Here is a 12,392-nt window from a genome sequence, read left to right on the forward strand (position 1 = left end):
CACTTGAAAGACACATCTAAGTGTCTCATCAATTTTAAAGGAAGATCCCGCGCGTACGCGAGGGAAGACCTTTTTTTGTCGAATCGACGTCGGTCGCTTGATTGCGTATATATGTCTTGTGTATGTGTATATGTTTGTGTATTCGTGTATGCGTGTGTGCTTGTGTGTGCGTGTATCCCTATATGAATGACAGGCCAGCTCTTCGTTGATCACGAAAATCCCAACATTCGAGAATGCGCGTGAATTGAAAATAGAATTTAAAAAACGGTAACTTAGCGCGTAACAGCTCGTTTTACTCCATTTTTTTCTCAACGTGTCTCGTGTGTATGTGTACGCGTGTGTGTACTTAATGAGTGAATGCGTGTGAGTGTGGATCCTGTTCGTGTACCTAATTGCACTTATTCGAAAAAACGGAACATAAGGTTGAACACAAGATGGCGGCCGGACGGCCCTGGAACGTATGTGTAGGTAATATACACCCTTGTTTAAATTTACTTTAATAAGAAACTCTATATACCGCTTTTGTCTCTATCGCGTTCGCTGTTGTCGCCTCCGATCAAGCGCGCTCAAACTAAATCCGTTTGCTGCTACAATAGTCTCATCTATTTTCGTTCGTGCTACTTTGCAAGTCGTAAAAACGTAACTTCATAACTTAGGCACAATTTGGAACTGTTTAGACCATTTTCACACGACCCCGTTCGCTGGCGTCCGTGTGTCTGTCGAGTGTGGAGACGAGACATTCTATTAACGACGCCGATGGTAAAATAACATATAATATAAAAAAATTACTTGAAAATATATATAAAAATACTGATAATTGTTAAAATTAAATGTTTCAATTTTGATGTACTCTTTAAGTAACTGATTATAGTACAATGATTTCATTATTATTATCATACATTTTAACATGCTAAGTAATTTGAAAATAACTAAAATATTTTTTTTTTCAACATTTTTTACACATTTACACTCGTATTTAAAATAATATATATTACGTTAAAATATATATGCATTATTTTTACTACTAAAATTTAAATTTCTAAGTGAACTACTCATTGCCCTCAAAAAAAGATTCTATTCTTGAATAAATTAGCTTTTTTTTTTATTGAATTATTTTTTATTAAATTATTGGCGAATTATATATAATTAATAAAGAGCAAAATAGCAAATAGCGAAACCGAATGAAATTTAATCACTCATTTAAGGAAGCAAGTCTCACAAATGTCTCTTTGTGCTCACATTCGTGACACACGAGCGTCTCTCGCTGGAACCATACCAAACGTGACAATATTGTGAGGTAGCTGACATTGAGCCGTTTCAGGGCCAATCGGACCAAATCTTCCAGTTTTCCATTATCCAGAATCGCGTTCGAATCCCATTCTACCTTCACGCGAACTGAAAGGGCGCCCGAGAGGGTCTCAATTCTCTCTCTCTCCTTCCCCTCACAAAGAAGCGAATGGAGAAAGAGAACGTGAGTGATCCCTTCGTTTCCTCTCGTTCTGCCGATCGAGGCCCGATGAAAGCGGAAAGAGCACACGCGCGAGAACGTAAAAAGATGTGCAAATGAAAACGCAAAAACGGGAATCTTTGGACCCGACTTTCCGAGCGATGCCCGCCATCTTGGTCCCGTCTGACCACCGGTGTGGATCAACGTAATTTCGCGATCACGCTTCTTCAATCTTCCTTCCTTCCTATTTATCTATCTATCTATCTCGCTCTCTTTCACTCTTTTTTTTTACTCTCGCTCTCTTTCTCCCCCTCTCTTTCCCCTACTTGCTCGTTTTGTCCCGTTAGTTCTCGGTTTGCCTTCTTACTCGTTTTTACTTTGTCTTCGCGCACACCATAATTACAATAGTCTTTATTCTTTTTATATATATAATATATATATATATAATATATATCCGTAATCTTATTACATATATACTAGCTGGTTACAATAATTTGTGAAAAATATACATCAAAATTTTGTTACTTTTTACATCACAGATATTTTAATATAATATATCATCTTTTAATTCTTAAAGATTTCTGTTCCTCCCCGTATATTCGACCAATCCGTCACTCGCCGGATTGTTTAGCGTATCGCCCGCGACGAAGGGAGAGACGACAGGATGTACAAGCGCGAACGGAGCGAAGAACTAAAGGATTCTTTTGAATTCTTCGATCGCGAAGAACAAATTTACACATTAAGATGTTTTTTATGCATGCGTTTTATTGCATCGTAGTACCATAATTACCATAATTATCGTGTATTTCAAACAAAAAAATTTCCAAGGTAACAAATATCTAAAAAAGAAAAATAAACATAACAAAGGGGCATTTAAAAGGCATCCTGATTTTTCGAATGTCTTTTAGACGCCTTTCGCGTCTAATTTCTTCTACATTTTTACATTTTCTTCGAATAATAATTTCGAATATGCAATTTTAGAGATAACGTTACAAAAAACGTCGAATTTCTTAGTAATTGTCTTCAGAATCGAACGAGAATTGCCATTGCACAGCACGCGAATGGAAACGCGTGCATAAAAGAAACCTTAAGCTCGATTTCTCAATAACGGAGACAAACGATACGATTTCGAGAACTTGAGAGAAGCTTCCGTCGTGCCTTCGTCCTGCCGTCTCCCCCCAAAAAAAATAAAGAACGAAAAGATCGACAGTGCTTCAACAATCGCGTCTACAACGGTACATGCCTAGCCTCGAGTTCTCTCATATCCCTTTCCCCGACGATCGCGCGTAGCAAATTTCTAAAGAGAGAACGGTAGTTCCTCTATAGATTTTACTCGAAGAAGGTCGCCAAAAAGATAGACAAATATCTCCCTCGACGTCAATAATCCCTCCCTTCTTGCGTGAAGGAACGAGACCTTCTCTCGCGTCTCATCGATCGCGCTCGTCCGGATGGCGATCGCGCTTTATCGCGAAATCGTATGGGTGTTTTATAAGTATCGCGCCAGTATGAGAATCTTCGACGTTGCCGCGAGAGAAAAAAGTGACGTATGTATATGCGGGCGTCTGTAGGTAGTCTAAACTGTTATGGCAGACACGTCGATGTGTCGCTGGGAGATCATTACGCGGACGTATCGTTAATTACGTCGTCGATCGTACTAATTGTCGCGAGCTAATCGTCCCATCCTAAGCTACGCGGGCGAGCCTTATTCTTGCGTGTTATTCTTCAGTCCGCGTCGTCGAAAATCACCTCCTTAGTCGCAACGTACACGTACAATACGTGTGTGCCTTGCATGATTAATGATTCATTTCACCAATACGTTACAGTTTTCTATTTTTTAAATTTATAACACGCATATAACAAACATATTTTATATCTTCAAGAAATATATAATTAATCATTTTCAAAGAATTTTAATCACACGAACAACAAATTATTATTTTATTTCATCAAACATTAATTATACTAGATTTATAAAGACTCTTCTAATGAAAGGATTCCATTCGTCGCCTAATTTTAACCTTTCTTAATTGCAATGTTCTTAATTGTAAACATTACTCTCTTTTACTCCGGCCAATTTTCGTCTAGCTAACGAATATGTATAAAATTACAGATACCAATTGAATAACACATTCTATAGCGAGAGAAAATCACCAATAATTTGATCGTCGGTCTGCTTCCCGAATTTGATCCAATTACAAGCAACGAGATGAAAAGGATATAGGTATTCGTAGCAACTGCGAATTATTTTCGGCGACACGGACGTCGGACGCGAATAGTCTCGTTTGTCCCACATTTGCCTGCGCGCTCTCTAACTTCCCTTGGTGTATCACCTTTTCTTTCGCGATAAAAAAGAAATACCGAAAGACGTACCGCGTTGCACCAGATGGATCGTGGAGATTTGAGATCCGCCGATTATAGACCGCACTAAACGTCGCGACGAAACATCGTAACCGTAATTGAATTAACGACAATCATAGTGTACGCACGTTTACTATCATCCGCACGATAAATATCATTTTTTCACATCTAACGATAAATCTTTCGATAAAGGATATCGGGCTTGAATTTCTGGGTGTATCGGTGGATGCGAATTTGCGGGTATAGGTTCTGGGTGGGCTCTGGATTGTGGGAGGGTGATAAAGGGATAAGTGAGTTAGTAATTGGAACAAGTGTATAAACATATTCCCCTCCTTTTCGCATAATAATGCCTGGTGAACGTTTAGAAAAAGACTTGGAGGCATCGAATAGGACAGATCACACCGAGTGATTTATATACTTCATCAAAGGTGTGTCTGCGAGGAAGTGAGGAGTAGGTGAGGAATAAAAGGGAAGAGAGACACAGGCGTTGGTGTGGTGGTGGACAGTTAAAAAGTGACTTAGCGGACACAGGGCGAAGGAAGGTTTAAATTTACGTTTACACACAATCATAATTAGCTTGCATTTCGCTTTGTTGCTGTTCAGCTTGTTTTTTTTTTTAACCCTAAGGAGACCTTAACGTTTACACTCAATAACTTGTTTTCGCGTTTACGCGCGCTTTCTTTAAAGTTACATTATTCACGGTTTTTTGCTTTAAATAGGGTAAATTTTAAGTTTAGTTCCAAAAAACACCGAGAGAGTAGCCTTGCCTATATGGTTTACTTTTTTCGTAGGTATAATTTTTTTTGCATTAATAAGGAATTTTTGCATTTTTAAAACACCGAACATACATGCCTTATACTTTATGTACAGCCTAGAGTCTTTCAGTCGTTACTTTTAAAGAGAGTCATGAGATGAGTGCGTGTGGATCATCCTTTTTCGTTTCTGCTGCTCTATCCTCCTCTTTTCTGTATTTATTCGCATCATTTTCCCGCAACTACGCTCGACTATGCGAGAAAAATAGGAAATCCTGGCCCGCACTACAGTACCATTTTATTTTTCATTTTGTCGCCGTTTTCTCGCGTTCGTCTGGCCTCCGATCCTTCCTACTCTGACTTTCGTCTCTGTCAATTTCGTCTTGGTCCAACGGTCTGCCTGCTATATTAACTGAAATGACAAAGTCACTATTTTAATACTAATCGCGGATCAACTCTCTATAAAATCCAATTTTACCCGAAAGTGATGCGAAGCCAGTCGCGCACGTCGTTAAATTATTTAGGAAATATAAGATAATTTCAATTTTCAATTATACAACTTCAATATCTTTTTATAAGGATATTTCTTCAGAAAATATATATTATAATTCTAAGTAAAGTTATCCACAAATTTCAATGGAATTGTCTTTAATATACACGTAGCTGAAATTAAAAATATTTTTTTTTAAGTCTAGATTACAAATACGTTTATTCTAATTAAATTGTCATCTTAATTAAATTATCAAACAAAATTTTGACTAAAAATCACGTATTGACGTTTGCATTTAAAATTATTTCTTCCTTACGATAATTATCAATTGGTAAAAATTCAGACTTCCGTCAAAATTCAAAAAAGTTTATATCGAATTAAAAAAAATTTCTTTTTACCCTATATAAAATTTATCTTAACTCTCGAGTATGGTTTCTGTATCACAATCGCGAGCATAACTGGACGTGCATGACCGTGTGAATCCACAGAAAAACCGAATGAGAGAGAGAGACGTGTGGTCGCTTGAAACGTCGATGTTCGTCATTCGTTCGATATTCGTCGTTACTTCAAACCGACGGCGGACAATCGAGGCGCGCTCGAAGTGTCTGCCCAAAATCCGTTCCGACGCGTCACGATGAGTCTGCTGGTTCCTAATGCATATATATCGCTCGCGGAAACCGCGATATGTGAGAAACGAAAACAGAGATTAAAACATTCCTAGATTTAGTAAGTCTTTTCCTTTGCGAAGAAACGATACAACACTGCCTCCGCTCGCGCTGCTGCGACCGCAACTTCTTTTTATCTCTTTTTTTTTTCTCTTCTTCTCCTCTACGCAGTAGAAAATTTGTATTCGTATCAAAAAGTGGGCGTCTCGCGCTTTAAGAAAAACGTCTGCGCTTCCGGTATCGGAGAAATCGAATCGAGAGCCGGCGCGCGCGCGCGCTGCAACAGTATCCTTTCCTCTATCCCGTGTTCTGATTTTGAGTTTGTATCTTTCTATCTGAATTCGGACCGCGATCTAATTCCATAACGCGACGCCGAAAGACCGCGATCTTCGTAGTCATAATTGCTCACAAAAAAAGAACTCGTGGAATTATTTTCTTCTTAAAATCTCTCTCTATGTAAAACAGGGAATTAAAACTGCATATACAACAACCAAAAGATCTCTAACTTGATATTATTTTAAAATGCTATTTCTAATATATATAAATTCTTATAATAAATTTTTTTCTTGTGTCAAAAAGCTCGAAGTACTTCGTGCTCATTTAAAAAATATTATAACTATAAAACATTAGAAAAATTAAAATCTTTTACACTGTTCGTTATACATATAGATCCTCCGTAAAAAAAAAGAATTCCATAGACGAACAAACGTAAGCATTTGTCTTGAATGTGCCATTATATTGATCAAGAACATTACTCGCAACTTTGTAGGCAATTCTCAACAACGAAGATCGCATCTCGGTACGTTTTTTTGCATTCCTCCCATTTTGCCGCGTTCACGCCCGAAACGTGGGACGCGTTCACGTCAAACGCTGGCCTCGAAATAACCGAGAATATAGAAATATTGTCGCCTCGTGAAAAAGAAAAACGCGTCAACTGCGCGCGCCAACAAAAGCCTTGGCTCGTTCTCGCTTCGCACACGTTCGTAATGACCAAAAAATATATGTATATATAATATATTATTCCTTATATAATTATGTCGCGCTTTCTTAGTTAAGTAGTGTTTAAATAGTAGATAATAAGTTTTTTTTTCTTTTTGCATTAGGTAATTTTACACTCACAGAGGAAAAAAATATGCTGTCGCGTCGGCATTTTTGTTCCATCGTTTGACCTTTCGTCGTCGTCAACCGATTGATAGTGGTTGCAGTAATTAATAATCGTAATAATAATCATCGAACGGCTAACATTTTCGCGTTGCACGTGTCCACGTGTGCGTCACACGGCGTTGCGAGCCAAGCGTTACCTTCGACCGTCAAGTCCACGACGGTCGCGGAACTCAACGAATTCGTGTGTATCCGGGTCACCGCGTCTATCGTAGAAATGGGTTTCGCATCGGCGCAAAATACCGTGATCCGCGATGCGATTCGGCGATGCTTGACGCGAAGGTAAGATTTCGGGCAACGCCGCTGTAACGACACGTGCGCGCGCGCAACGCCTAAATATCTCGTTATGTTCCCCATTTTTGTATACTCGCGTATATGTTGTTATATTACGTGTATGTGTGTATGTGTGTGCGTGTGTGTGTGTGCGCGTGTGAGAAAGATATTTGTGTGTGAGACTGTCTTGTGGAATGTCTCGGGCTCGTAGAAACGCGATCAGAATGGGTCCTTGCGTCTACTAAAGCGTGTCGCGTGTGAACAGTCGGCACGATGAACATGTCGCGTGTGTCTTTTATCCATTACGTTCTCGGTATACTCCGGTGCGAAATGTATTTTCGCCGTAAATCGAAAGGGTTTTTCCTACACGCGCGCCTAATACCAGGTTGGCCAGGGGCGGTGGGCCAGCCGGACGCGGGTTCATACGGCGGGTATGCGCTAACTGGCGGAATCGCAGTGGGTTTTATGTGGGTATAGGTTGTGCTCAGCATTTATGCATCGCCACTTTTTGTTCTCCCCTTCTTGCACTGGACTTGCCTCGCAACGTTCGAGGTTTCTTCCGATCGAAATAGAAAGGTCGTGGGGAGGGGGAGGGGGGGAGCAGGTGAGGGGTGTGTGGGAGGGAGGATACAATCGAGAGTACAATCGGCGTCGGCGACGGTATTTGAGGATTCCCTTCGTCCCTGTGCTCGAATCGATCATTCGGCGCTAGGAGATTTGGTTTATCTCCTGAATCCGTCCCTCTTGCCCCATGACACGTCACGGGTCGGATTGGGAAAATTATGCGAGCGCGAAGGGAAGCCCCGTTCGTGGCGCGCAACAACGAGAAGGCGCACGGGTTCGGTGCGTGTGAGAGATCTGGGCGGGAATGTGGGCTTACTGTATATGGGCCTTTTCATTTGTTTACTGTACTCATAACTGTATACTTTACTGATAACTGATACTGACTTTCGTCTACTCTACGGAGTCCTCCATGCTGAGCGCGGTGCCGCGCTGCTCCGCCGCCGCCGGCTGCTGGCTGTTAGTCGGCTCGCCGGATCTGCTGCTCGCGGTGTTGTAGCCCCTCTGCAGTTGCACGACCAGCCCGCTCACGGCAGCGTATTCCTTTTGTTGTTGCTGCGGCTGAGTCTTCTGGCTCGAATGATCTACTATAAGCTTACTATCACAGGCACTTTTTTTGTCAGTTGACGCGGCGTAGAGGTTGTGTAAGTCCGGGTAGTGATTCAGCTGTGGTTGCTGCTGCTGCTGCTGCTGCTGCTGTTGCAGACTCAGAGGCTGCTTCCGGTCGCGATCCTCCTGGCCGCCGTTGTGAACCTCGCGCTCTCTGCTGCTGCGATCGATTCTCGAGTCACGGGTGCTGTCCTCGTCCCTGCTGCCCGCTCGAGAAATCGACAGAGGTGTCGGTGGTGACGTCAGCCGATCGCTGCCGTCTTCCGTGCGACCTCTCTCCGACGGTGAAGGGCTAAGGTCAACCGTGGGCACGCGCTCCGGTCTCTCTGGCACCATCCTGCCCGTTGGTCCTCGATAACTTTCGTCCTCGCTACTGTCCTGCGCCATCCGCGGCAGCGGGGTCCTCCTCGAGTTTCTGCAGAGCTGATCGATCAGTGTCTTGCTACTCATCGTCTCCGGGTGTTGCGATGACGACTGCTGTTGCTGATTTCTCGCCTCCGCTATCGCCCGCTGGTCCCTTGGAATGCCTGTCTCAAGGCTCGACCTGATCAGATTGTCCAGGAAACTGCCGTTCGCCCCGGGCCCATCGTAAATGCTCTCCACCATGTCGCGCGGCGCCTTCGCCATCGAAGCGCTTCGAGAGTTCGAAGTTCCGGCCGCGTCTGCCGTTCCGGAAACGCCAACTCCATCTCGGTCTCGTTGCTGATGCTGCTGCTGCTGTACCATCGTGGCGTTTCGTTGTTGCTCCTGCAGCCCACGCATTCTCTGCGATGCGAAATATTGTTCCGGAAGGATCGGCACGTTCGGCGCGCCACCCATAAAGGGGGAGGGCATGAAGGGCGACGGGTTCCAGAAGTTGAAAGGTCCGAATGGCAGGTGGGGCATGCCCTCCATGAACGGAGGCATTTTCAGTCCATTCGGACCGGGTATACCGCCGGGCGGTGTGAACGGTTTCTGCGGCTTCAGCTGCGGCTTCTTGTCGACGCCAGCAGTGCCCGGCCGCATCGCCGCGGCCGCCGCTGCCGCCGCTGCCGTCGTCGCAGTCTCTTTCGCCTTGTCGTCCGGCTGCTTCTGGTCCCTGCAGAAGAAAAGAAAGCTCGGATTAAAATTTATAGCTCTTAACACAATAACATATTCTTTATAATAATTTGCGACATACGGTGTAAAAAATATAATTCCAAGACGTCCTGAGATTTGTCACGTAGACATTGTATCGTCCACAAGCAATACCGATTGCTTGTACCTTTCCGGATAAAAAAAACAAACAAAAAAAAGAAATTTAAGAAATTTAATTCTTTTATCAAAACAACTAATCGAAACTTGCCTCTTGCGCGGCCTCATGAGATGCCGCTCCTTGACTTTGTACTCAAGGGTGGAGTGCGGAACTCCATAAAAGCTGCCAGCACGATGCACGCTCATCTCGCCGCGCTGAACTGCGCGTACCGCTTCGACAAGGCTATCCCTGTCGTAGTTTCTGTATTTTCCGCGTTTAGGTCTGGTGCCCTTGCCGCCAGTACCCGGTTTTGATTTGTTCGCCTCTTGCGACTGCTGCTTGGATTGCGATTGCTGCGCCGGCGACTGCTGTTGCTGTTGTTGTGGCGGCTGTGGAGGTGTGTACCGACCCCTCTTGAACGGACTCGGATCTGTTATCATCGCCTGCTGCGATGGAACCACACCGGCTGGTTGGCAGCCCGGTATGCCAGCCGCGCTGGGCGTTTGACCCTCTTGGAACTTGACGCTAATGCTTTTGGCGATAACGTCGCGGAAATTGACGGCCACCGCTTTGCCTACCAGCGAATTCGTGGGGCTGCTGGTACTGGAAAACGCTGGACTAGCTCGTTCCAGAAGGCCCGGACTCGAGGCGGCAGCCGCGAAGCTCTGGGCGAATGCGGCGGAAGTCGGCTCGCCGTTCTTGCTGGAACAGCCCGGCGTGCTGGCGGGCTTGTAGGACGGAATTTTCAATATCGCTCTGCCCTGAGCGCTGTCGCTGGCTTCTTCCTCGATGTTGGGATTGAAGTCATCGTTCGTCATGGGCCCTCGCTGCTGCTGCTGCGACTGCTGATGTGCGAGAAGATGGTGCTGATGGTGATGCGGCTGTGACTGATCACCGTTCACGTTCTTGTTCAGCCTCTTGTCCTCACTCATCAGCTTCCTCATTACTTCGGGTATGCGATAGTCTCGCGTGTCCATGCCTACGTCATTATTACAATATGTGTAGTAGAGATTCATAAATGTCTGTCGGTATTGGCAAATTATGCATGCTCGTAAAGCTAATCGATAATAAGTAGTCAAGGGTCAAATAATGAACAATAAAAATGTAGACATATCGAAGCAATTTAATTAGAAAAATTGTCTGTTTCTAAAGTAGCTAGTAATATGTCATACTGGTAATATAATAAATAAAGGTAAATCAGTACCAACCAACCGTAATGTCTTTTTTACGGATGATGATAGAGGATAATAGCGACCTCATGAATATGCCACAGGTCTGTTTATACATTACTTTGTTAAAGGTAAAATAGATGGGACTTAGTATAAATTTAATCACAAGAATAAAATCCTCTTTTAAAATCTTAGCATTTTTTTCTATATACATCTACCTATTACCGATCCCTCAATGGTTAATTCTATCGAGATGGTAGTATAAGAAAGATTTATAAAGAAAGATTTACATCCAAAAATGTTAACATAAGTAAATCAGTTGTTTCTTTAAGTATCTGAGAGAGAGAAAATTGTATAAATTGAAACTGTTATTAATATTTTATGTGAGAAAGGCTATCCATTAGAATTCTATGTGTAGAAATTTCAAATAATATGAAAATATTTTAATACAGATTTAATGATGACTTCAATAAAAATCGTTATTATTTTGCATTTATTTTTTGTTTTTTCTTCAGTGTTCGTCATAATTTCAAATACAGATGCAAGCTATTCAAATTAAATTGCAGTCTTCAAAGGCAGAGAAAATATCGGCAAACTGATTAACTAGGGCCTGGCTTCTATCGATTTCAGAAGTCCTATTGTGGCGTAATACACTTTTCGGCTTTCCTCTCTTGACGTACATTGGTTAGTCAGTCAATGGACAAAATAAACTAATGCTTGGAAATGACCCAAATGTCGAATATCAATATATTAAATTATTTTACAGCAAGTTAATTTTATATTACTACATTAATAAATATAAAAAAATTAATTACTTGAAATTTTAAAAACATAAAATTTTATTAAAAATTTAATTGTAATCGGAACTTTGATAGACAAAATTATAATTCTTTGAAAAAAATAAAAATAAATATAAATAAATTAACTCTTTAACTGATGAAATAGCTTTTAAGCTATTTACGATATCATTTTGTAATTTAGGGAACTTAGATGATTAATTTTACCTAATGGTGCAGCGGCAGCCAACATCTTCTGAATATAGGGACCGATGTTCGCGTGTTCCAATCCCGGCCATTCGGCTCCTGTCTCATGTCCTCGTTGCAACAAGTTTCTGAGGGAATCACCACCAGTCCCTTCGAGTGTAGAAAACCTCACGAGATCCTCCAACGACAGCAGAGGCTTCAACAGGGCCTTTTCAACTTCCTTTTCCTCTTCTGCACCGGATAATTCTTTGTCGTCCACCTGTTTTCAAAAAATCTCTTCTAGTTTTCTACATATTTTCAAGTACAAAGAGCATCTAAATTGCAAATTACAGTCAAGTTGTCCTCTCGAGGAAAATAAAAGTAGAAGCTTCCACCCCGTCTCCGAAGACGTGAGTAGAAGCATTGCTCTTCTTATTATCGATAGTCATTAAGTAAACCATTACTGCTCATAAGTATGAGCAACTTCTTGTTCGAGAGTGCTTCATCGAGAGGTGTGTGTCTGAAGTGTACATGTATTTGTATCGTGTGTAGATTAATTGTCCATGTAAATATATACAAAGTGTTTTCCATAAAGTGACCGCATTGCATATTTTTAAAAAATATCAAAATGGAGAAGAACGTAATGCTGGAAAAGGCGCTTTAAAGCTTTGAGGTACGTTGCACAGACGGATTTTATGTAAAAGAAATCACATGCGCTAACTTTAACTTTTT

At 42.1% G+C, this 12,392-nt stretch overlaps 1 protein-coding gene across 1 annotated transcript in view; it reads right to left on the bottom strand.

Annotated features, from left to right (window-relative positions):
• Positions 1-3,470: 3,470 nt before the first annotated feature.
• The window catches only part of LOC108748318 (mushroom body large-type Kenyon cell-specific protein 1), a 96,261-nt gene continuing 87,339 nt past the window's right edge, over positions 3,471-12,392 (bottom strand). The window contains exons 8-11 of the mRNA XM_018486377.1: positions 11,703-11,940; positions 9,641-10,508; positions 8,095-9,394; positions 3,471-4,969 (exon numbers count right to left, since the gene is read on the bottom strand). Of these exons, the coding sequence (XP_018341879.1) occupies positions 8,101-9,394; positions 9,641-10,508; positions 11,703-11,940 (2,400 nt within the window). The 3' untranslated portion in view covers positions 3,471-4,969; positions 8,095-8,100. The remainder of the gene's footprint in view (positions 4,970-8,094; positions 9,395-9,640; positions 10,509-11,702; positions 11,941-12,392) is intronic.

Source organism: Trachymyrmex septentrionalis, unplaced genomic scaffold, assembly GCF_001594115.1.
Source record: "Trachymyrmex septentrionalis isolate Tsep2-gDNA-1 unplaced genomic scaffold, Tsep1.0 scaffold22, whole genome shotgun sequence".
In the NCBI taxonomy this organism is placed as follows: Eukaryota; Metazoa; Arthropoda; class Insecta; order Hymenoptera; family Formicidae; genus Trachymyrmex; species Trachymyrmex septentrionalis.